This window comes from Mauremys reevesii, unplaced genomic scaffold (genome assembly GCF_016161935.1).
Source record: "Mauremys reevesii isolate NIE-2019 unplaced genomic scaffold, ASM1616193v1 Contig7, whole genome shotgun sequence".
In the NCBI taxonomy this organism is placed as follows: domain Eukaryota; kingdom Metazoa; phylum Chordata; order Testudines; family Geoemydidae; genus Mauremys; species Mauremys reevesii.
The window spans coordinates 343,557-369,828 of record NW_024100884.1 but is presented as its reverse complement, the minus strand read 5'-3'; the positions used below and the strand labels follow the sequence as shown (position 1 = coordinate 369,828).

General features: G+C 46.6%; 1 protein-coding gene across 1 annotated transcript in view; it reads left to right on the top strand.

The window, feature by feature from the left end:
* LOC120394601 (butyrophilin subfamily 1 member A1-like) overlaps positions 1-26,272 on the top strand; it is a 66,308-nt gene that overhangs the window by 17,364 nt on the left and 22,672 nt on the right. The window contains exon 3 of the mRNA XM_039518828.1: positions 19,827-20,108. Within this exon, the coding sequence (XP_039374762.1) occupies positions 19,827-20,108 (282 nt within the window). The remainder of the gene's footprint in view (positions 1-19,826; positions 20,109-26,272) is intronic.

Below are 26,272 nucleotides of genomic sequence, written 5' to 3'. Positions count from 1 at the left end.
AATTTTAGAGCCCTCATGGCCAAGATGGAATCTGCTCTGCAGAGCGGCTCTGGCCAAGAACAGGCGCACACTGGAGCACAGCGGGGTAACTCCCTTCCACCCCAGAGGCATCCATTCCAAACCCCACTGGTGTAAATACACACACACCAGAATAGATCAGTGAATATAGGAAAGGGAATGTCATAAATAAACAGATCAGGGTTAAGGTCTCTTTTACCTGGAAAGGGTTAACAAGATCAGTAACCTGAGAAACACCTGACCAGAGGACCAATCAAGGGACAGGATAATTTCAAATCTCTGTGGAGGGAAGCCTTTGTCTGTGTTCTTTGTTGGTTTGCTCTGTTCACTCTTTGGATCTAAGAGAGGCCAGTCATGTCTCCAAGTTCTCCTGGAGTAGTTCCTACTATCCAATAGTGAGTATTAATTAGAAAGGCAGATTAGTCTTATAATTTGATTTCTGTATTTGCAATTCTGTGTTTTGCTATAGAATTTCTTTAATTCTGTACTGTTATTGCTTTTACTGAGAAAGAAAGGAGGGGGGATTCTCTCCAGAGATTGATAAGTTTAGACCCTGTATTTTTGCATCCTGGTAATACAGAGATAGTTTACTTTCTTTTTATTCTTTAATAAATCTTTTCTGTTAAGGACTTGTTTGATCTTTCCTTGGGTAAATTCTCAGGGAAAGGGGAGGAGGGAGGCATCCCTCTGTAGTTAAATCCCGGTATCTCTCCTAGGAAAAGGGAGGGGGGAGGAAGCAGGGGGGAATGGTTTATTTCTCCTAGGTGTAAGAACTCCATGGATTTGGGGCTCTTGGGATCCCCGAGGCTTTTGGGGGAAGGACTGTGTCCCAATACATGTACATTATTGGGTGGTGGCAGCTTTTACCAGATCTAAACTAGGATTTTAGTTTAGAAGGATCCATGCAGGTCCCCATCTTGTGAACCCAATAGCTCCAAGTGGGGGTGAGACCTATGGCAGGGAAATATCTATTTACTGAGGGATGAAGATAGAAAAACAACAGGGGGAAATATGGGAGCACCGGTAAAAGAGGTTACAGTCAACCCAAGGGACCACGGGACCAGTGATACCACAATTAAAAATGGGAGATGCCAAGCACTGCATCTACACTCACAGTTCAGGAGTCCTGGGTCGAGTTCCGGTGCAGCAGTGAGTCTGGGATGCTCCTGGTTGTCTTTGACACCAATTAATTTTCCACAGCAAACCTGTCCAGTGCCCTCTTCTGACGCTCTCTGCAAACCCACACAGAGTGACAACCTCCCCACTTACCTGGCTAACAGCATCCCTCCTTATTCCCAATGCAGAGTCACAAACCCAAGTCCTCACAGCCCCATACAGCTCTGAGTGACAGCAAAACTGGGTCTGGCTCTGGTTTGTCCTTCTCAGGTGATTCCTCCCTGGCACAGTGCTCCTCCTCGCTACCATCTTGGGGTGTCCCCAGCCAGCCGCTCTGTCACTCCTGGGCTTTGGGCAGGTTCTTGGCTGCTGTCTCTCTCCTTGTCTTCACCCTCCTCCTCCCAGAACACCCAGCACTTCCTTTGCCCCTGGGCAGGTTTGAAGGGGCCATGCTCTCTAAGCCCCCAGGGGGTCACAAATATTTGTAAAATTATCTTTGTAACTAAGTAGAAGTAGTGGAAGACTTTAGCCTCCCTGCCCATCAGTTAAGCAGTGCTCAGCTCCTTCCAATGGTTCTTCTGATTCAACCCGTTGTCCCTGCTGAGAGGCATTGGCTGTGTTCATCGAAGGGAAAGCCAGTCTCTTGTTCCTGCTCAGGAAAGTGCAGGATTATGTAGCAGCACCAGCTCCCCACTATTGGTAGAGAATATGAAGCATGTGCACATAAGCTAGAAACAGCACTAAATGAGAGACACAATCGCCGGGTGGATAGCGCAGTGCACTGAGTGTCAAGGGACAGGGCTTTTAGTCCTGCCTTTACCACTGAGCTGTGCATGAACTTGAGCAAGTCTCTGTTTCCTCTCTCACCCTTTGTCCATCTTGCCTGCACATAACTGTCAACTGCGGGTAACCTGAGCTGCCAGTCATAGCCAGGGGCGAAAGTGGAGGCCAGCATCCGTAATGGGGGGGGGGCAGATTTGGCCCCCAGAAGGGGTGGGGCTTCAGGCAGAAGGGGCAGGGCTGGGAAGCCCCACCTTGCTCCTGTGTGCCCGCACTCCACCCACGCCCCGTCCCATGAGCGACACAGTCTGGGGGATTAGCAGGGGGCCTGAAGCCGGCAGCAGGGGTTGGGCCCGCACCCCCACTCACCAGTGCGGCAACACTGCCAGATTGTACCGGCAGATCCACCGACAGGGGGCAGCAAAAAGTTGGCCGTGTGCAGGCCAGAGCGGCAGCCAGTTCTTGCCAGAGTGCTGCTCCAGCACGCACCAGCCCACTTTCACCTCTGATCATAGCCACGACTGGGTATTACACAGAGTTCACTTTATAACCACAACAAGGTCATTCCCTTCTGTACTGTACATGTAACCCACCAAACTTTGGTTAAACAAGCACCCACTATAATTCCATGTTACTGCAGGGAGAGTGCCCACGTTCAATCTGATTGGACAGCAGAACTCCCACCCACGGATAACAACAAGGGATAAATATGCACATTTGGACAGTCATGGATGCTCATAGCCTGAATTTATTCCAAACTGGAGCAAGGGCTTGTCTACATTACCGCATGGATCGATCTAAGTTTCGCAACTTCAGCTACGTGAATAGCTTACCTGAAGTCGACGTAGATCTCCCTACCATAGTGTCTTCACAGTGGTTATTTGACAGCTAACGCTCTCCTGTCAACTCTGCCTGTGCTTCTCATTCTGGTGAAGTACCAGAGGCAATGGGAGAGCACTCAGCTGTCAATTTATTGCATCTACACTAGACACGATAAATCAACCTCTGGGGGATCGATCGCCACATGTCGATCCAGCCCCTAGTGTAGACATGCCCCAAGACACCACAATGGAATAAAGCTGCTCAAGCTAAAACAATCATTAGGCTCATAAGAGGACAATCTGAGAGTTAACTGAGGCTTCTCATAAATCTAGACACAATCTTATCCTGACATCCATACAGCAAATACTTTGCAAACAACAACAATAAAATTAGCATCAAACATACAGATTTCTTCAATACCAAATGGCTCACAGGCCACAAATCCTGCATTTAAAACATGCACTACTGATGTTGCATTAATGTTACCACATCGCCATGAGCAATAAAGCCATGAGCCATAAGCAGCAAGCATCCAGTTCTTCAAATAGGCTAGTAACCTTCTCCTTGTGGCTATTTTCTTGCTGCAATGGGTAAAACAGGCCTCTGACTATCAGTGCTCAGGGTGAAGATCTGATGTGTCTATCTTCCTCTTGGTCTGGCTGAAATAACTTAAGATTTTGGCAATTTTTTTCTTTATACATTGAAAGTTGTTTTATCCAGCACTTCACCACCAGAAAGCTCTATAAACTGGCATTTCTGATCATTATTGAAATTCCAGTTTATGGTCCACTTGGCGCAGGGCTGGCAGTGGGTTGGAGCACAGGAGGGATTGTGGAGTGCATGTTCTGGGAGGGAGTTTGTGTATAGGAGGGTGTGTGGGGCTGGGGATTGGGGTGCAGGGCTGGGGCCAGGGGCAGCTCTAGCCATTTCGCTGCCCCAAGCATGGCGGCATGCCGCAGTGGGCGCTCTGCCAGTCACCGGTCCCGCGGCTCCGGTGGACCTCCCACAGATGTGCCTGCGGATGCTCCACCGAAGCCATGGGACCAGCAGACCCTCCGCAGGCACACCTGCGGGAGGTCCACTGGAGCTGCCTGCCGCCCTCCCGGTGACCGGCAGAGCGCCACCCACGGCATGCCACCCCAAGCACGCGCTTGGTGTGCTAGGGCCTGGAGCCGCCCCTGGCTGGGGCGCAGGCTCTGGGAGGGAGTTTGGGTGCAGGAGGGGGCTTGAGGCAGGATGTTGTGGGGCAGAAAAGGGTGTGGGGTGCCAGATTTGTGGGGCACTACCCTTGGGCAGCTCTCCGTAAGCAGTGACGTATCTCTGCTGCTCCTAGGCAGAGGGGTGGCCAAGAGCATCTGCATGCTATCTCCACCCACAGGCGCTGCCCCCGCAGCTCCCATTGGCTGCAGTTCCTTCAGGGTGGGGTGGGGGCAGTGCGCAGAGCCAGCTGCCATGCCTCCATCTAGGAGCAGGCAGGACACGTTGCCACTTGCAGGGAGTGGCCTGAGGTAAGCGCCCCAGGATCTGGCACCCCACCCCCCTTTCTGCTGTCCAACTCCCTGCCCCAAGCCCCCTCTAGCACCCAAACTCCCTCCCAGAGCCTGCACTCCACACCCCCTCCTGTGCCCCAAACCCCAACTCTGCACCCAAACTCCCTCCCTCTCAGTTAACTGGCATTTTTCACTCACCAGTACCCCCCATTGCCCCAACATGCCGGATAAAACAGCTTTTACTGTATTTGGGAGTGGAATTGGCCCCCACCCTTGGAGATGCCCTACTGAGCTTGCTGAAAGGGCTCATGAACTTTTCCCTTTGTTTACCTGCTAGTCCCCAGCTAGCTGCAGTCAGTGGGCTGTTTAAAAGGAACAGCAACAGAAACATGGGGGGTTGCACTGAATTTTCACCTTAGGCACTTTAACCTTGTCTGTGGCTCTTGGGCATTTCCTATAAGTCTGTCAGACCAAATCCTTGTGAATCATACCCCTTCTGGGAGAGCACTCTGTAGCCTGTGCTCTTCTGGTCAAGAATCCCATATGGGGAAGGCTCCAGACACTCTTAGCTTCTTAGCCCTCGTCTACACTACGAGTTTAAGTCGAATTTAGCAGCATTAGATCGATTTAACCCTGCACCCATCCACACGACAAAGCCGTTTTTGTCAACTTAAAGGGCTCTTAAAATTGATTTCTGTACTCCTCCCAGACGAGGAGATTAGCGCTGAAATTGACCCTGCTGGGTCGAATTTGGGGTAGTGTGGACGCAGTTCAATGGTATTGGCCTCCAGAAGCTATCCCAGAGTGCTCCATGGTGACCGCTCTGGACAGCGCTCTCAACTCAGATGCACTGGCATCTGAGTTGAGCCCCGCGAACTTTTGAATTACATTTCCTGTTTGGCCAGCGTGGCGAGCTGATCAGCACAGGTGACTACGGAGTCCCAGAATCGCAAAAGAGCTCCAGCATGGACCGAATGGGAGGTACTGGATCTGATCACTGTATGAGGAGACAAATCCATGCTTTCAGAACTCCATTCTAAAAGACGAAATGCCAAAACATTTGAAAAAATCTCCAAGGGCATGAAGGATAGAGGCTATAACAGGGACCTGCAGCAGTGCAGCGTGAAACTTAAGGAGCTGAGGCAAGCCTACCAAAAAACCAGACAGGCAAATGGGTGTTCTGGGTCAGAGCCCCAGACATGCCGCTTCTATGCCCCTACAACTATCCTAGCCCTGTGCATAGACTCCGTCAATGGATTCTCATGCAACAGAGATGTGGATTTTGGGAACGAGGAAGATGAGGAGGAGGAGGAGGTTGAAGATAGCGCACAGCAAGCAAGTGGAGAAACTGTTTTCCCCGACAGCCAGGAACTGTTTTTCACCCTGGATCTAGTAACCTTCCAACCCACCGACGGCGGGCTCCTGGACCTAGAAGGCGGAGAAGGAACCTCTGGTCAGTGTACCTTTGTAAATATTGTAGATGGTTTAAAAGCAAGCGTCTTTAATTATTAATTTGCCCTGAAGACTTGGGATGCATTCATGGCCAGTACAGCTACTGGAAAAGTCTGTTAACATGTATGGGGATGAAGCATAAATCCTCCAGGGACATCCCAATGAAGCTTTCCTGGATGTGCCCCCAAAGCCTTTGCAAAAGGTTTCTGGGGAGGGCAGCCTTATTCCGTCCTCCATTATGCCTGGCCAGTAGCACGTAGTCTGGAATCATTGCATAACAAAGCATGGCAGCATATGGTCTCAGTGTTTGCTGGCATTCAAGCAACATCCATTCTTTATCTCACTGTGTTGTCCTCAGGAGAGTGATATCATTCATGGTCACCTGGTTGAAATAGGGGAATTTTATTAAGGGGACATTCGGAGGTGGCTGTTCCTGCTGGGCTGTTTGCCTGTGGCAGAACAGAAATCATCCCCGCTGTGCGCCATGCGGTGGGGGGAGGGGTGAAGTGATCATCCCAGAGAATAGGGTGGGGTGGATGGGTTTAGTTGGGTTTGTGCTGCATGTTAACCCGAAAACTGCAGCCCCTCCTTTTAAATGGCCAAACCAACGGGTGCTTGGTATGGGACATGAGGATGCTGCTGTTCGAAACCATCCCCACATGTTATGAAGATTAAAGAAGCCAAAAGACTGTCTTACCATGTCTGCCTGCAAGTCGAATTCTGTTGCCCACCGGTCCTACGTGTGTGATCTCTCACACCAAACCGGCAGGCCCTCAATATAAGATGCAAAATGTGACCTTGTAAAGAAAGCATACGTGCTATGTAGTGTTAACAGCTTGGTTCACCATGAAAGAGTCTACACATTGTTCTCTAAAATGTATCTTTTTAAATAGTACTCTCCCTTTTTTTTCCCTCCCACAACTGCACGTTTCAATGCTCCCTGTATAGTCTCCATCCCAGAGGCTAGCGAAGATTAGAAGGAGAAAAAAATGCACTCATGATGAAATGTTCTCTGAGCTCATGCAGTCCTCCCACACTGAAAGAGCCCAGCAGAATGCATGGGGGCAGACAATGTCAGAGTGCAGGAAAGCACAAAATGAACACGAGAAAAGGTGGTGGGAGCAAGAGGAAAGGTGGCGTGATCAAGATAATAGGTGGCGTCAGTGGGATGAAAGGAGGCAGGAAGCAATGCTCAGGCTACTGGAGGATCAAACTGATATTCTCCAGTGTATTGCTGAAGTGCAGGACAGGCAGCAGGAGCACAGACAGCCACTGCAGCCCCTGTGTAAGCAACCGCCCTCCTCCCCAAGTTCCATAACTTCCTCACTCAGATGCCAAAGAACATGGTGAGGGGGCATCCGGGTATCCAACCACTCCACCCCAGAGGACTGCTCAAGCAACAGAAAGCTGGCATTCAACAAATATGTTTTGAAGTGCAGTGTGGCCTTGTCCTTCCCTCCTCCCCCACCCGACCCGGTTCTTCCCTCCTTCCGGGCTACCTTGGCATTTATACCTCCATTTGTGTGACAAATTAATAAAGAATGCATGAATTTGAAACAGCAATGAGTTTATTGCCTCTGCAAGCGGTGATCAAAGGGGGGAGGGGAGGGCGTTTGGCTTACAGGGAAGTAGAATGAACCAACGGGGCAGGTTTTCAAGGAGAAAAAAACAGAACTTTCTCCGCCTTAGACTGTCCAGTCATGAAACTGGTTTTTAAAGCTTCTCTGATGCACAGTGCATCCTGCTGCGCTCTTCTAATCGCCCTGGTGTCTGGCTGCGTGTAATCAGCAGCCAGCCGATTTGCCTCAACCTCCCAACCCGCCATAAACGTCTTCACCTTACTCTCACAGATATTGTGGAGCACACAGCAAGCAACAATAACAATGGGAATATTGGTTTTGCTGACGTCTAACCGAGTCAGTAAACTGAACCAGCATGCTTTTAAATGTCCAAATGCACATTCTACCACGATTCTGCACTTATAGAATCATAGAATCATAGAATCATAGAATTCAAGATCAGAAGGGACCATTATGATCATCTAGTCTGACCTCCTGCAAGATGCAGGCCACATAATCCGATCCACCCACTCCTTAGCAAGCGACCCCTGCCCCATGCTTCGGAGGAAGGCGAAAAACCTCCAGGGCCATTGCCAATCTTCCCTGGAGGAAAATTCCTTCCCGACCCCAAATATGGCGGTCAGCTGAACCCCGAGCATGCGGGCAAGACTCTCCAGCCAAACCCTCTGGAAAAGATTATATCATACCATTGACCCATTATACTATTTACCAGTGTGGCACTTAATTGACCTATTGACTAAGCCCGTTATCCTATCATACCATCTCCTCCATAAACTTATCTAGCTTAATCTTAAAGTCATGGAGGTCCTTCGCCCCCACTGTTTCCCTCGGTAGGCTGTTCCAGTATTGCACTCCCCTGATGGTTAGAAACCTTCGTCTAATTTCAAGCCTGAATTTCCTGACTGACAATTTATATCCGTTTGTCCTCATGTCCACATTAGCACTGAGCTGAAATAATTCCTCTCCTTCCCTGGTATTTATCCCTCTGATATATTTAAAGAGTGCAATCATATCTCCTCTTATCCTTCTTTTGGTTAAGGAAAACAAACCGAGCTCCTCAAGTCTCCTTTCATACGACAGGCCTTCCAATCCTCGGATCATTCTAGTGGCCCTTCTTTGTACCCGTTCCAGTTTGAGTTCATCCTTCTTAAACATGGGAGACCAAAACTGCACACAATACTCCAAATGAGCTCTCACCAACGCCTTATATAACGGGACTAGCACCTCCTTATCCCTACTAGAAATACCTCGCCTAATGCATCCCAAGACCGCATTAGCTTTTTTAACGGCCACATCACATTGCCTACTCATAGTCACCCTACGATCAACCAGGACTCCTAGGTCCTTCTCCTCCTCCGTTACTTCCAACTGGTGCGTCCCCAGCTTATAACTAAAATTCTTGTTAGTCATCCCTAAATGCATAACCTTACACTTCTCACTATTGAATTTCATCCTGTTACTAATACTCCAGTTTACAAGGTCATCCAAATCTCCCTGGAGAATATCCCGATCCTTTTCCGAATTGGCAATACCTCCCAACTTGGTGTCATCCGCAAACTTTATCAGCCCACTCCTACTCTTGGTTCCCAGGTCAGCAATAAATAGATTAAATAAAATCGGACCCAAAACCAAACCTTGAGGAACTCCACTGGTAACCCCCCTCCAACCTGACAGTTCCCCCTTCAATACTACCCTCTGAAGTCTCCCCTTTAACCAGCTCCTTATCCACCTCTGGATTTTCATTTCGATCCCCATCTTTTCCAATTTAACCAGTAATTCTTCATGCGGTACCGTATCAAATGCCTTACTGAAATCCAGATATATTAGATCCACCGCATTTCCCTTGTCTAAAAAATCTGTTACTTTCTCAAAGAAGGAGATCAGGTTGGTTTGGCACGATCTACCTTTCGTAAATCCATGCTGTAATCTATCCCAGTTGCCATCGGCCTCATGCTCCGGAACCACTCTCTCTTTTAAGATTTTTTCCATGACTTTGCATACTACAGATGTTAAACTAACAGGCCTGTAGTTACCCGGGTCACTTTTTTTCCCCTTCTTGAATATAGGAACTACATTAGCTAATCTCCAGTCAAACGGTACAACCCCCGAATTTAGAGACTTATTAAAAATTATCGCTAACGGGCTAGCAATATCACTCGCCAATTCCCTTAATATTCTAGGATGAAGATTATCCGGGCCCCCCGATTTACTTCCGTTAAGTTGTTCAAGTTTGGCTTCTACCTCAGATACCGTAATGTCTACCCCCATATCTTCATTCCCATCGGTCCCTCTATCACTATTCCTTAGCCCTTCATTAGCCTCATTAAAGACCGAGGCAAAATATTCGTTCAGATATTGTGCCATTCCAAGATTATCCGTAATCTCCACTCCGTTTAAAGTTTTAAGCGGTCCCACTTCTTCTTTCTTGGTTATCTTCCTATTTATATGGCTAAAAAACCGTTTGCTATTGGTTTTAATCCCATTCGCTAGGTCCATCTCCACTCGTCGCTTTGCCTTTCTCACAGCTTCCCTGCACCCTCTGACCTCAATAAGGTAGGTTTCCTTGCTGATCCCTCCCATTTTCCACTCCTGGTACGCTTTCTGTTTTTTCTTAATGACCCCTCTAAGACGCTTGCTCATCCAGCTCGGTCTAAAACTGCTACCTATGAGCCGTTTCCCCCTTCTCGGGATACATGCCTCTGACAACTCCTGCAACTTCAACCTGAAGTAACCCCAGGCGTCATCTGCCCTTAGATCCCTAAATATGTTAGCCCAGTCCACTTCCCTAACTAGTCGCCTTAATTTAGTAAAGTTAGCCCTTTTGAAATCGTACACCCTAGTCTCAGATGCACTATTGATTATCCTCCCATTTATTTGGAAACGAATTAGCTCATGATCACTCGAGCCAAGGTTGTCCCCTACAACAATTTCCTCAACAAGGTCCTCGTTACTTACCAAAATCAAATCTAAAATGGCATCCCCCCTCGTCGGTTCAGCAACCACTTGATGAAGGAATTCATTAGCTATCACGTCTAGGAAAAGCTGAGCCCTATTATTATTACTAGCATTTGTTTCCCAATCTATATCCGGGAAGTTAAAGTCCCCCATGATCAAGCAGTTCCTATTAGTGTTTACCTCCTTAAAAACATTAAAGAGCTCTCTATCCGTCTCCAAGCTAGATCCCGGCGGTGTATAGCACACCCCAATCACTATCCCGGGTGAGGCTCTGGTAGTTTTCTTCCCCAATGTGACCATTGCCCAAACAGACTCTGTATTATCCATTGCATTGCTAGTTATCTCATTACATTTCACCTCATTATTGATATACAGTGCTACTCCCCCACCTTTACCTTTGCATCGGTCTTTCCTAAACAGCACATACCCTTCCATACCTGTACTCCAGTCATGGCTACCGTTCCACCATGTTTCGGTTATTCCTACGATATCCGGTTTCAATTCCCGGACCAGGAGCTCCAGTTCCTCCATTTTGTTACCTAAGCTTCTCGCATTGGTGAACAAACATCCTAATTTTCCCTGTTGGGCTCCTCTCACTCTTTTCACCCAACTCGGTAGGGACACAGTACTTCCAGTATGACTTATAGATCTAGTATCCGTCCCCCCCCTCTTCCTTACACGTAACCGCCCCCCTCTGGCTATATCTGTTGTTATCTTGTTGTCCTCACTCCCAATGTATAAATTTGGCGTGGAGAGCACCAGGACCTCTCCCGACCATCTCCCCCCAGTGTCTAGTTTAAAGCTCTTTTAATCAGATGAGCCAGCCTCCCTCCTAGAAGTCTACTTCCTTCCCTACTTAGGTGGAGCCCATCCCTTGAGAACAGTTGTCTGTCCCCAAAAGCCTCCCAGTGCCCATACATCCCAAAGCCCTCCTTGTAACACCACTCCCTCAGCCAACTATTAATTGTCACGATCCTCTCACCCCTTTGCTCAGCCTATAGTTGAACAGCTCCTGACTACTGTCCAGGGTGCCTGTGTATGGCTTCATGAGCCATGATATTAAGGGGTAGACTGAGTCCCCAAGGATAACTATAGGCATTTCAACATCCCCAGTGGTTATTTTCTGGTCTGGAAAGTAAGTCACTTTCTCCAGCTGTTCAAACAGACCAGAGTTCCTGAAGGTGCGAGCGTCATGAACCCTTCCTGGCCATCCCATGTTGATGTTGGTGAAACGTCCTTTGTGATCCACCAGTGCTTTCAGCACCATTGAAAAGTACCCCTTGCGGTTTATGTACTGGGTGCCCTGGTGCTCCGGTGCCAAGATAGGGATATGGGTTCCATCTATTGCCCCACCACAATTAGGGAATCCCATTGCAGCAAAGCCATCCACTATGGCCTGCACATTTCCCAGAGTCACTACCCTTGAGAGCAGCAGCTCACTGATCGTGTTGGCTGCTTGGATCACAGCAGCCCCCACAGTAGATTTGCCCACTCTGAATTGATTCCCGAATGACTGGTAGCTGTCTGGCATTGCAAGCTTCCACAGGGCTATTGCCACTCGCTTCTCAACTGTGAGGGCTGCTGTCATCTTGGTATTCTTGCACTTCAGGACAAGGGCAAGCAAGTCACAAAGTTCCATGAAAGTGCCCTTACACATGCGAAAGTTTTGCAGCCACTGGGAATCATCCCAGACCTGCAACACTATGTGGTCCCACCAGTCTATGCTTGTTTCCTGGGCCCAGAATCGGTGTTCCATGGCATGAGCCTGCCCTATTGCCACCAGGATGGCCAAATTGCCAGGGCATGCGATTTGAGAGACGTCTGTGTCCATGTCTTTATCACTCTCATCACTGCGCTGCCATCGCCTCCTCGCCTGCTTTTTCAGGTTCTGGTGCTGCATACACTGCCGGATAATGCGCATGGTGTTTACAGTGCTCATAATTTCTGCGGCAATCCGAGCGGGCTCCATGCTTGCCATAGTACAGTGTCTGCGTGGAAAAAAGGCGCGAAACGATTCTCAGCCGTTGCTCTCACTGAGGGAGGGGCGACTGACGACACGCCTTATAGGGTTGGCTTACTGTACTGTTCCCACAGTCTCCGCTGCCCATTGGAATTCTGGGTTGAGTTCCCAGTGCCTGATGGAGCAAAAACATTGTCGCAGGTGGTTCTGGGTACATGTCATCAGCCCCCCCGACATCTCCCTCCATGAAAGCAACAGCAAAAAATTGTTTCTCGCCTTTCTTCCTGGGTTATCCGTGCAGACACCATACCACGGCAAGCATGGAGCCTGCTCAGCTCATTGTCACTGTACGTCTCCTGGGTGCTGCTGGCAGACGCAGTACTGCATTGCTACACAGCAGCATCCCCTTGCCTTGCCCTGCAAACAGCAGCTGGTGCAATACGACTGCTGGCTATCGTCGTCGCCCTGTGGGTGCTCCTGGCTGACCTCAGTTAGGTTGGTCGGGGGCGCCTGGGCAGACATGGGTGCTCCTGACCAGCATTGGTGAGGTCATGTCTGCTCAGGCACCCCTGACCGACCTCACCGAGGCCAGCCAGGAGGAACCAGGAGACAGCAGCAGACGGTACAATACAGTTGCTAATCATCTTCGCTAACTTGCAAAGGCAAGAAGCTGCTGCTGTGTAGCAATGCAGTACCGCATCTGTCATCAGCACCCAGGGGACATATGGTGACAGTGAACTGAGCGGGTTCCATGCTTGCCGTGGTATGTCGTCTCCATGGGTAACCCAGGAAAAAAGGTGAGAAACAATTTTTTGCCATTGTTTTCACAGGCGGGGCCTGACGACATGTACCCAGAACCACCCATGACAATGTTTTTGCCCCATCAGGCACTGGGAGCTCAACCCAGAATTCCAATGGGTGGCAGAGACTGCAGGAACTGTGGGATAGCTACCCACAGTGCAATGCTCCGAAAGTCGACGCTAGCCTCAGTACTCTGTACGCACTCCACCGACTTAATGGTCTTAAGTGGGGACACACTCAATAGACTGTATCAAATCGATTTCTAAAAATTCATGAAATCAACCTAATTTTGTAGTGTAAATATATCCATGATTAAAAACTGCCAGTGCTGGAGAATCCACCATGACCCTTGGCATGGGCAGTGGGTATAATAGGCTAGGAGATGATCAGCCTCCCCTGCCACTGCTGTGGCCACCAGACCCCATTTGTGGGGTTTTGGGGGGAAGGTTTTGATTTATTACACCCCATGCAGGTTCCGGGGTGGCTGAGGAGGTGGTATGTGCTATTCAGCTTCCTGGGTTCATCAGTAATCTCCCTGGACTGGAGATTACTGTGGAACCCAGGAAGCTGAGTAGCACATACCACCTCCTCAGCCACCCCGGAACTAGCATGGGACATAGCACAAGCATCTTCCAGACCTGAGAGATGTTTCTCCCAAGGCAGCTTGGGGACTGGGAAGGGGAGGCACAGCACAGCTGCAGCTGACCCGGGGCAGCTTCGGGCAGGTGGGAAGTGGGAGGGCTCGGGACTTCAAGCATGCTGGAGCTCTTCCATCTGAGGGAGGGGGCACTTGGGGCTCCTCCAGGTGTGGGGGCGGGACAGGGGGTCTCGGGGCTCTGGCTGCGGAGGGGGAGCATGGGTGAAAGAGGCACAGCTGGGGCTAGCTTCCCCAAAGGGAGTCTCCACCCACTGCCCATGACCCTCAGTAAATTGTTCCAATGATTAATTAATAATTAATAATGCCTGGCAAGATTTCACCCTGTTGTGCTTATGGGGATAACTCTACGGCCAGCTAATGTGATGAGCCCAGACACTGACCTTTCTCGCTCTCCTTATCCGATTGCAAGGTCTCTAGAGGGAAAAAAGGGTGAGAGGTGAGATTTCACTATCACGTTTAAGGTGCAGTTCCTGCTATTAACGTAATTGTGCTGTAACTATGGAAGCGAGGCAGACAGACTGACACACAGGTGACACTAACAGATCTGTCTCAACATCCTCTCTTTGTAGGTCATTCCCCTCTCTAGGGTGGTCTGTGTGAAATTTCCAAACAACCTAAAGGCATCTCTGCACACATACACACTGACCCCACAATAATGAAATCAGTTTGAATTCACACCTTTGATTCAGGTACAAGACTCTTGTTTCAGATTAAGATAATTTTATTTCAGTTTAGCTCATCAAAAAAAAAAACCTCCAAGTGTGATCAGGTGTGGGAGGTGTTACCTTAAATCCTACGTTTTCTTGTTGAGTGTTTGTCTTTCTGGTTTGCTGAGGCTATGTCTACACTGAGGCTATGTCTACCCTCATAAATTCAAAGTGCTGCTGCAGCAGTGCTTTGATGTGCAAGTGTGGACGTGCTGTGGTGCTGGGAGAGAGCTTGGAGCCTGTCTACACTAGCACTTTAAAGTGTTCAAACTTGCTTCACTTGGCGGAGTGATTTTTCACCTCTCTGAGCCAGCAAGTTGGAGCGCTTTGCCAGTGTAGACATGTGCTAAAAACCTCAAAGCGCAGCTGTGGCAGCACTGTCGCAGCAATGCTTTGTTTTGACTGTGTGCTCATCCGCGAGCGCTTGGGAGAGAGCTCTCCCAGCGCTCTCTGTAACCCACCTCAATGAGGAGAATAGCTCTGGGTGCCTCCCAGTGCTCGGAGCCTGTCTTCACTGGAGCTTTACAGCATCAACACTTGTTGCGCTTGGCAGGGTTTGATTTTTCACACCCCTGAGCGAGCAAGCTACTGAGCTGTAACTTGCAGTGTAAACATGGCCTGAGTGTATTTCCTGGCTTTCAGTTGTACCAGTTTTCTGCTATTCACATCTTTATACATGGCACTGCCAAGCAACCTGAAATCCCCTATAACAAAGTTTTTGATTTGTGAATTAATTTAATGCTTGTCTACACATACATGTGCACTGGTTTTGATGAACTAGTGCAAAGCTCTGTGTGGACAATCCTAAATAAGACCATAAACACGGCCATACTGGGTCAGACCAAAGGTCCATCAAGCCCAGTATCCTGTGCTCTGACAGTGGCCAATGGCAGGTGCCCCAAAAGGAATGAACAGAACAGGTTATCATCAAGTGATCCATCCCCTGTCACCCTATCCCAGCTTCTGGCAAACAGAGGCTAGGGACACCATCCCTGCCCATCCTGGCTAATAGCCATTGATGGACCTATCTTCCATGAATCTATCTAGCTCCCTTTTGAACCTGGTTATAGTACTGGCCTTCACAACACTCTCTGGCAAGGCGTTCCAGAGGTAGACAGTGCACTGCATGAAAAAATACTTTTTTGTGTTTGTTTTAAACCTGCTACCTATTAATTTCATTTGGTGGCCCCTTGTTCTTGTATTATGAGAAGGAGTAAATAACACTTCCTTATCTACTTTCTCTATGCTACTCATGATTTTATAGACCTCTATCATATCCCCCCTTAGTCGCCTCTTTTCCAAGTTGAAAAGTCCCAGTCTTATTAATCCCTCCTCATCCAGAAGCCATTTTATATCCCTAATAATTTTTGTTGCCCTTTTCTGAAACTTTTCCAATTCCAACATATCTTTTTTGAGATGGGGCAACCACATCTGCATGCAGTATTCAAGGTGTGGACGTACCATGGATTTATATAGAGGCAATATGATATTTTCTGTCTTATTATCTATCCCTTTCTTGATGATTCCCAACATTGTGTTCGCTTTTTTGACTGCCGCTGCACATTGAGTGGATGTTTCCAGAGAACTAGCCACAATGACTCCAAGATCTCTTTGTTGAGTGGTAACAGCTAATTTAGACCCCATCATTGTGTATATATAGTTAGGATTATGTTTTCCAATGTGCATTACTTTGCATTTATCAACATTAAATTTCATCTGCCATTTTGTTGCCCAGTCACCTAGTTTTGTGAGATCCTTTTGTAGCTTTTTGCAGTCTGCCTGGGACTTAACTATCTTGAGTAGTTTTGTATCATCTGCAAATTTTGCCACCTCACTGTTTACCCCTTTTTCCAGATCATTTATGAATATGTTAAATAGGACTGGGCCCAGTACAGATCCCTGGGGGACACCACTATTTACCTCTCTCCATTCTGAAAACTGACCATTTATTCCTACCCTTTGTTTCCTATCTTTTAACCAGTTACCAATCCATAAGAGAACCTTCCCTCTTATCCCATGACTGCTTATTTTGCTTAAGAGCCTTTGTTGAAGGACCTTGTCAAAGGCTTTCTGAAAATCTAAATACACTATATCCACTGGATCTACTTTGTCCGCATGCTTGTTGACCCCCTCAAAGAATTCTAGTAGATTGGTGAGGTATGATTTCCCTTTACAAAAAACATGTTGACTATTTCTCAACAAATTGTGTTCATCTGTGTGTCTGACAATTTTGTTCTTTAGAATAGTTTCAACCAATTTGCCCGGTACTGAAGTCAGGCTTACTGGCCTGTAGTTGCCAGGGTCACCTCTGGAGCCCTTTTTAAAAATTGGTGTCACATTAGCTATCCTCCACTCATTTGGTACAGAAGCTGATTTAAATGATAGGTTACAGATGACAGTTAATGGTCCTGCAATTTCACATTTGAGTTCCTTCAGAACTCTTGGGTGAATACCATCAGATCTGCCACCCAAAAAGAATAGCTCAGGTTTGGGAATCTCCCTCACATCCTCAACAGTGAAGACCGATGCAAAGAATTCATTTAGTTTCTCCGCAATGGCCTTATTGTCTTTGAGTGCTCCTTTAGTATCTCGATCGTCCAGTGGCCCCACTGGTTGTTTAGCAGGCTTCCTGCTTCTGATGTATTTGAAAAAAACTTACTATTACTTTTGGAGTCTTTGGCTAGCTGTTCTTCAAATTCCTTTTTGGTCTTTCTAATTATATATTTATACTTCATTTGGCAGAGTTTATGCTCTTTTCTACTTTTCTCATTAGTATTTATCTTCCACTTTTTGCCTCTCACTGCTTCTTTTACTTTGTTGTTTAACCACGGTGGCTCTTTTTTGGTTCTCTTATTATGTTTTTTTAAAATGGGGCATACATTTAAGTTGAGCCTCTATTATGGTGTCTTTAAAAAGTTTCCACGTAGCTTGCAGGGATTTTACTTTTGGCACTATACCTTTTATTTTCTGTTTCACTACCCTCCTCATTTTTGAGTAGTTCCCCTTTCTGAAATTACAGTGTTGGGCTGCTGGGGTGTTTTCCCCACCACAGGGATGTTAAATTTAATTATATTATGGTCACTATTACCAAGCGGTCTACCTTTTGGACCTGATCTTGTGCTCCACTTAGGACTAAATCAAGGATTGCCCCTCCTTTTGTGGGTTCCAGGACTAGCTGCTTCAAGAAGCAGTCATTTAAGGTGTCCAGAAACTTTATCTCAGCATCCCTTCCTGAGGTGACATGTATCCAGTCAATATGGGGATAGTTGAAATCCCCATTATTAGTACTGAGTTTTTTTATTTTAATAATCTCGCTAATCTCCCTGAGCATTTCAGAGTCACTAACACTAACTGGTCAGATGGTCTGTAATATAGCTCTACTGATATATTTTTATTTTTCAAGCATGGAATTACTATCCATAGAGGTTCTATAGTACAATTTAGTTAATTTAAAATTTTTACTTCATTTGATTCTATGCTTTCTTTCACATATAGTGCCACTCCCGCACCAGCACGACCTGTTCTGTCCTTCCGATATATTTTGTACTCTGGTATTACTGTGTCCCATTGACTATCCTCATTCCACTAGGTTTATGTGATGCCTATTATATCAATATCTTCCTTTAGCACAAGGCTCTCTAGTTCACCCATCTTATTATTTAGTCTTGTAGCATTGGTATATAAGCATTTTAAAAAATTGTCATTTTATGGCTGTCCCCTATTGCATGACATAATTGAATGGGACTGTTTCTCCCATTTGACTGTTTTTTCATTTGACTGTTTCTCATCAGATCCTCCCTGTATTTTACCATCTTCTATTCTCTCCTCCTTATTAGGACATAGGGAATCTCTATTTATAGATCCTCCCCTAAGGGATGTCTGAGCCACATGCTACTCCACACCTGTCAGCTTTTCCCCAGCCCTCAGTTTAAAAACTATTCTACGACCTTTTTAATTTTAAGTGCCAGCAATCTGATTCCGTTTTGGTTTAGGTGGAGCCCATCCTTCCTTTTTGGAGAGGCTCCCCCTCTCCCAAAAGCTTCCCCAGTTCCTAATAAATCTAAACCTCACCTCCCTACACCATCGTCTCATACAAGCATTGAGATCTTGCAGTTCTGTCTTTCTAACTGGCCCTGCACATGGAACTGGAAGCATTTCAGAGAGAGCTACCATGGAGGTCCTGGACTTCAATCTCTTACTTAGCATTTACCATGACCACTGGCTCCTCCCCAGCACTACACATAAGCCTAGATGTCTCGAGAGATCCGCAACCTTCGCGCCAGGCAGGCAAGTCAACATGCGGTACTCCCGATCATAACAAACCCAGCTATCTATGTTTTTAATGATTGAATCACCCACTACTAATACCTATCTCTTCCTAATAACTGGAGTTCCTCCCCTGGAGAAGTAGCCTCAGTACGAGAGGATACCACAACATCATCTGGGAGGAGGGTCCCAACTATGGGATCATTTCCCTCTGCTCCAGTTGGATGTTCTCCTTCCCTGAGGCTTTCATCCCCCTCAACAGCATACAGGCTGTCAGACCGGGGATGGGACCATTCTGCTGTGTCCTGGAAAGTCTCATCTGTGTACGTCTCTGTTTCTCGTAGCTCCTCCAGCTCAGCCACCCTGGTCTCCAAAGTCTGTACATGGTCTCTGAGGGCCAGGAGCTCCTTGCACCGAACGCACACATACACCACCAGCCCATTGGGCAGGTAATCATACATGCTGCATTGGGTGCAATAAACTAGGTAGCTCCCACTCTGTTGCTGGACTTCTGCCTGCATTCTTTTTTTACTTCCAAAGCTTGTTCCCTTGCTGGTGCTTTGTTTTTATCAAGCCATGATTTGACATTTAAGTGCAAAGAATATTAGGTGTAACTAGCCCCTGCTCACACTCTCCCTGTAAACTCCCTCACCAAACTCCCCTGTTTGCTAGCTCCTCTGGTCGCTAAGGGGCAGGCTTTTTAAAGCCCTACTCTTCCTGAATAGCCCCGCCCCCCGGTTAAGGGTTGATTGGATGCCTCGTCAAGAAGCTCCTAGCTCTCAGCCTTACCTAGCAGGCCGCTAGGCTCAGCACACACATATGGTCCCCCAAACAAACAGACCACACAGTATATTTCAGTCAAGCAGCAAGCACACCACAAATACAAACACTACAGACAACAAATTTACCCCAACGGATATTGATTTATCTTGAGTCAATTCCTTCTTGATTTAAGAGTGTCCACACAAGAATTTGCACTTGATTAACTAAACAAGTTTAACTAAACTGGAGCAAATTTGTGCGTAAAAAAGCCCTATTATAATACTATTTTTACTTTATATCAAACATTAATCTGGCCAGATTAACTGACCAACCACACTCATGAACTCACATCTGATTATTAGTTTAAAAATAAATGGCTTTTGATAACAGTGTAATAAAGCTTTTGGCTCATTCCTGGGCACTCTAGGATTATCACAAGTTCATTTATTTCTTCTGTAGATATGGGGTCTGCTCCTGTCATCTCTGTGGAGGGACATCAGGACGGAGGGATCTGGGTGGTGTGTCGATCATCCGGATGGTACCCACAGCCCAAGGCTCAGTGGAGAGATCACCAGGGCCAGCTCTTACCATCAACCTCTGAAAAAATAACCCCAGAAGCCAATGGCCTGTTTCAAGCAGAGATTGCCATTGTTCTAAAAGAAGAGTTCAACCAGAAAGTGTCCTGCTTTGTCAGGAACCCCCGTCTCAACCAGGAGAGAGAATCAGTGATTTCCATAGCAGGTCAGTGCCCGTCCGTGCCACACATGGATAGACCAAGATGCTGCAGACATGAGCGGAGAGTATTTATCATTGTGTCTCCTATGTATTTGCCTGAAACTTCAAGGTGCTGAGCACATCTTGGAAAGTCCTGAACAACCCTCAGTTCTCTTTGGATATATCTGCACTGCCATTAGACACCTGCTGGTGGCCCGTGCCAGCTGGCTCAGGCTAAGGGGCTTGGGCTAAGGGGCTGTTAAATGGCAGTGCAGACATTCAGGATCAGGCTAGAGACCAGGCTCTAGAACGCTGTGAGGGTCTCAGAGCTCGTGTTTCAGCCTAAGTCCATCTACACTGCCATTAAACAGCCCCTTAGCCTGAGCCCAGCACACCTGAGTTAGTTGGCACGGGGCAGCTGTGGGTGTTTAATTGCAATATAGACATAAACTTTGACTCCAGTAGGAGCTGAGGATGTTTAGCACCTTGCAGTCTGGGACACCATTGGCCACATTTTCATAATAGCTCAGTACCCAGCTGTGATGGTACTTGCCACAGCCCCAGGTGTTCACCTCCCTTGGAGTGGAAACCCAAACTTATATGAAATTCGTCCCTTCCCTCAGTGTGGAGGAAGGTATGCACAACTCCCCCCCCCCCGTTAAAATTATATAAACTGGGTTATATTATAAACAAGAAATATGTTTACTAACTACAAAAGATGGATTTTAAGAGGTTAAAGAGGTAGAAAACAGAACAAAGCAGATTACTAAGAAAATAAAACAAAGCGCACACACTAAGCTAGATTCACTAAGGAAATTGGTTACATATGGCAATTTCTCACCCTAGATAGAGGTAGGTCTTAGGTAGATTCCTTCACAGGCCAGAACTCTTTCCTGCCTGAGTCAAGCAGTTCTTCCCTTCCCCAGCCCCTCCAGTTCTTGTTTCCAGAAGTTTTTCACTGTCTCTTTGGGTGGGGAGGCAGAGGAGACAAGAACCTTGATTGTTTCCATCCCCCACCTTATATAGGATTTTGATAAGGCAGGAATCCTTTTTTTTTATTTCCCACTCCCGAGTGGAAAAGTTCAGCAGTCCAAAATGGAGGTTAGTATCAGGTGTCCAGGTCTGACTCTATAGCATCACAGCATCCATCAGTGGCAGTATGGAGCATCCGCAGGAAGACCAAGACTTTTCACAGTCCATTGTCCTCACTGATGGGCCATCAGCCCTGTCTGGCTTCTCCATTGTTGTACCTGAAGTGTTAGCAGTGGCTGTCACCCAAAGTAGCATAGTTGAAATACAGATACATAGTCAATATCCCTAACTTCAGATACAAAAATGATACATGGATACAAATGGGATAATCATATTCAGTAAATCATAACCTTTCCAATGATACCTCACAGGGGCCATCTTGCATAAAGTACATCTCAGTTATGTCATATCCGTGTCATAAGCATATTTTCATAAAGACTATGGAGTGTAACGTCACACCAGCAATCATCATTCTTCTCAGTAAGGGTGGGGGGGGAATTCTCCTTTGTTCTTGTGGTGTAGTGAGGACTGTGTTGGAATTCATGCTATCACTTTAAGAGAGGGGTGTTTGCCAGGTCCTGTTTGCAGACCAGAGGGCTCTTTAGAAAATCCTGTGAGTCTACAGAAACAGTTAGTTTGTGGCAAGCTGGGGTGTAAATCTGCCTCTCACTAGCCTGCCACATACTGTACTGTCCATGTGGACCCTGCTACGTACACTAGTAATTCCGTAGTGTGCTTTGTTCTACTCCATTTTGAAATGGGAACAGATCAAAATGCACCAGGGAACTTGTAGTGCACAGTTGCAGGGTGTACACAGCCAGTTAGTGCACAGCAGGCTAGTGCAAAGTGGATTTACATCACAGCCTGCCGCACACTAATGGTTCCTATAGCTAAGCCAACATAAAGCAAGGTGCCCACTGCCTTAGGGAGCAGCCTTCCCTCTGTGGTTTGGGTTCTTGCGTGTTATGGTTCTGGATTCTAAGTAAAGTCCTGTATGTGACATGCCCTAGGGTACATTCTGGACTGTTGAACTGCTGTGTCCCTTTAACTCTCCAGCCCAGGGTGCCTGTTACACGGCTTTGCTAGTGAAAAGCAGCCTCCCCAGGCTCTGTTCACACAAAGCCATTACCATGTAATGTCATTCCCAGCAAAGTTACATTAATGCTTTCCCAGCCACTTATGAACTACATATAGGGTGACACTCGCAAATTCCCCAGCTTTGCACCCAGAAATGTGCATCCTGTAGTGTCCAGCACACTACTGAACAATGCAAGCCCATTAATAGTCAGTCATTTAATCAAAGGAAATGATTCTGCTGGTGCCTTTGTTAACCTGAGTAGAGATTTCCCAAACACTACCAAAACACATTGGTTTAGGTAAAACAATAAAACAAATTTATTAACTAGAGAAAGATAGATTTTAAGGGATAAGGCAGAAAGGTCAGAATTGGTTACAAAAGAAATAAAAAATAAAACCAAAAACTAATTCCTAAACTTTACCAAGCTAAGTAAGATTTGAAAGCAAAAAGGTTTCTCACACCCAAAAACTTACTGCGGTCAAAACTAACTGGAAAACCTTCCAGCTAGGACCAACTCTCCCCCGCCCTCCACACACACAGTTCAATGATGCTCCAACTGACTTTCAAGCAATCTTATTGTTGTGAGTAGAGATTGGGGAGGAGATGTAATGTGAAGATCACTGTCTATTATTTTATACCCTCCTCTCTTCGAGGATTACTTCCCAATGGGGTGCAGACAAAACAGTCCCCTGTGTATGTGAGATTCAAAGAGTCTATCAGGAGAACTGTACATTTCTTGTTTGCACCATCTGTGTATGCGACGTTTGAGATGTCACTGGGGATGATATGAAACCTTTTGTTTACAGTCCTCCTGGTGGCAAATGATTGCCTCAGCAGTTAATAGTTTTCCATCACCTGTCGTCAGTTCTTTGTTGTCTCTGAGGAGCTAGTCTGTGGACATTCCCCAGAATTACAACATATTTCACTAACAAACATAGTAAAATCTCATAGCTCCACATACACCGTTAATGTACACATTATAACAGAACAATGATATTCAGTAAATTATGAATTTCAAATGATACTTCACAAGGCATACTTTGTACAAAATATATCATAACCATATAACAGTGGTGAACATGGGGGTTCAGTGTTTTATATGGGGTGTAGTGTGTCACAGTGTTATGTAAAACAAGGTGGGATGAACTGTGCCCGCTGCCTTAGAGACTCCATTGTGGGGTTCTTGTGGGTTAAGGTTCTGGATTCTAAGGAATAAAGTCACGTTACACTGCAACCTTCCACCAAGAGTACTGATGTCCGTGTCTAACTTCTCTGTGTGTGCTGTGACCATCACAGTTCTCAGTGGGGGTGGGGGAGGGAATTCTCCTTTGTTCTCAGTGAGAGCTGCTGGGTGCTGAGTATTTATGAAAATCTGGCTAATGAAGTCATTTTTCCTGACTAGCACAAGAGAGCCCTGGATATGGTCTGAGCATTGCTACGTAGAATATATCTGAAAATACCAGCAATAAAAGTTGAGGCCCAAAATTGGCTGACACAAATTCTTACCTAGGAGCACCTTAATTTTTATAAAAAAAAAGTTTGTGATTTTATGTGTTATTATCTACCAAATAACTTGGTTAATACTGAATGAATATTTAATCACTGTAATAGTAAGACCGTTGTAAAGCACTATTCATCTGAGGTCTCATAGTGCTGCACTGCTGGTTAGTCTATGATATACCCAGTATTACCTAATTGTTATGTTCACAGCACACACACAGAGAGTTGAAACCACACATAAACACTCTTCCCAAAAGGCTGCAATGTAGCACTGCTCTGCTTCTAAGAACCCAGAACTCTAACATGCCACAGTCAAATACAGAGAGAGACAAAGCAGGCTGCTCCCTAAGGCAGCGGGGCCGAACCAAACCCACTCTGCTCTAGGCTGGCTCTTTGCAGACTGACTGCAGAGGACCCAGATGCATGCTCCCAAAAGAGCCCTTTAGCCTGCAAGTAGGACCAGGAATCCCCTCAGGATTTCAAGTGTCAGTTTGTAATTTTTACACAGTTTTCAATATACACCACTAACCACTTAACAAGGGACCCTCTAGTCAGCCATTGCTACAAGGCCCAGGGAAGAAGACTTTGGAGGAATTTTTACTTTGAATCTATAGGCTCCCACATCGATGTGAGAACTGCGCTATGGGCCCCATCCTGCAGTTCAGACTCTAGCAAAATCCCATCATCTTAAATGAGAGTTTTGCCCAAGTCATAACTGAGGATCAGGTCATAACTTGTACTTAATTGCTCAGAAGGCCATAAACAGAGAGCTCCACAGCCAGCATTGCCCATGAATGTACATTGTGGGGTTTTATTTCACAGTCACAGTGGGACAGATCCTACCTTCCCTGCATAACCAGGTTGATGAGAGTTTTGGCAGTGCTAACAATAAAGGATCAGGCCCAAAACATGCAGAAACAAACTTTTAGCTAAAAAGCATCTTGATTTCTAGAAAAAAGGTAAATATTTTTTCTGTATTATCTATTAAATAACTTTGTTAATACAGAATGAGTAGTTCATCACTCTAATAATAACAATGTTTATATGTTAATCACTAGTCATCTGAGATCTCATAGTGCTGCACTGCTGATAAGCATATGGTGTGTCCAGTATCACATGATTGTTGTGTTCACAGCATACCAACAGAGAGTTAGAAACAAAACAAATACTCTTCCTGGAAGGTTGCAGTGTAACGCTGCTTTTTATCCAGGAATCCAGAATTCTAACACACAACAGCCAAATTACAGAGATAGACAAAGCAGGCTGCTCCCTGAGGCAGGGAGGCAGAACACAGCCCACCAGGCTCTGTGCAGAGTGACTGCAGAGGCCACACACTGCATGCTCCTTACAGAGCCCTCTAGCCTGCAAAGCTCTCAGGATTCAGAGTGACAATTTGTGATTTCTACATAGTTTTCAATACATCACACTAACCACATAGCAAGGACCCTGTCATCAGCATCACCCCAGGGTCCAGAGAAGAGGAATCTGGAGGAATTTTTAATCTGACTCTCCAGGCTCAAGTTTTGTTTGTATTAAAATCCTGCAAAAACATGTTTTGGGCCAGACTCTCTCATGTGGCTGAGCCCCTCTGAGCACAGGGGAGTTGGGGGTGTCAGGGAGCTGGTCACAACTCTCTGATTCTCAGGGCCAGTCTGCACTGGCTGCAGCTTGGGGATCAGTTAGAGCAGCCTAAGGAATACCTGAATTTATGCCAGTGGGGGATAGATGTAACACATCCTGTCTCTACTCCCTCCCTACCTCCAACACGCCCCCTCCCATTAACGAACTATGATCAGTAAGAAGAATAAAGCCTGGACTTTCATTGACTCAATAATAAAGCACAAAGGAGCCACATTTCACGGTATATTTCCCAGTGAGATTCTTCAGTGTCACCACTGTTGCAGTGTCCTGCCTTCATTCTGCACATGTTTGCTCCCAAGTCAATGGCACTTTCTCTTGCAGAGCCATTTTTCCCCAGGGTCAATCCCTCGCAAGTGGCTCTCTGCGTGATCCTGGGTCTCCAGGCTGTTCTCATGGCCCTGGCCGGTTACTGCTTCTGGAGGCGACACAGAGCAACAGGTGAAGTAACGAGGGGTGGGGGGAATTTGGGGTGGGGGGAGAGATAAAAATGAAAAACAAAAGTAAAGATACCAGGATTAAGGGGCTTTGATTCCATGTTCAGGAGAGTTTCAGGCAACAGGTGGCAGGAGAAGGGTGAACGATGACTTCACATTTGAGCTGCGAAGTGTCAAATGGATTCACTCCTTCAAAGCTCACGAAAGGATCCCAATTGAATGGGATTCTGAACTATTCTGTGGGGATCAGCCCTGCTTACATTGAAACACCCGTGGGGGGCTTAGTGAGCTGGGCTTGGAGCGCTGACATTTGTAACTTGGCAAGAAAAAACGAAAGAAAGGAGGAGGAGAGAGGGGATTTCTTTGGTTCCAGTTCTGCCCCTCCCCTGGTCTGTGCCTGTCCCTCCCCCTCCCCATCTAGATGAGTAGGAGCTGCGAATGGGAAAGCAGTGATAATGGAGAGGTTACCTCCTCTACAGTGTGGTCACGTGCCAGTGCCCAGAGAC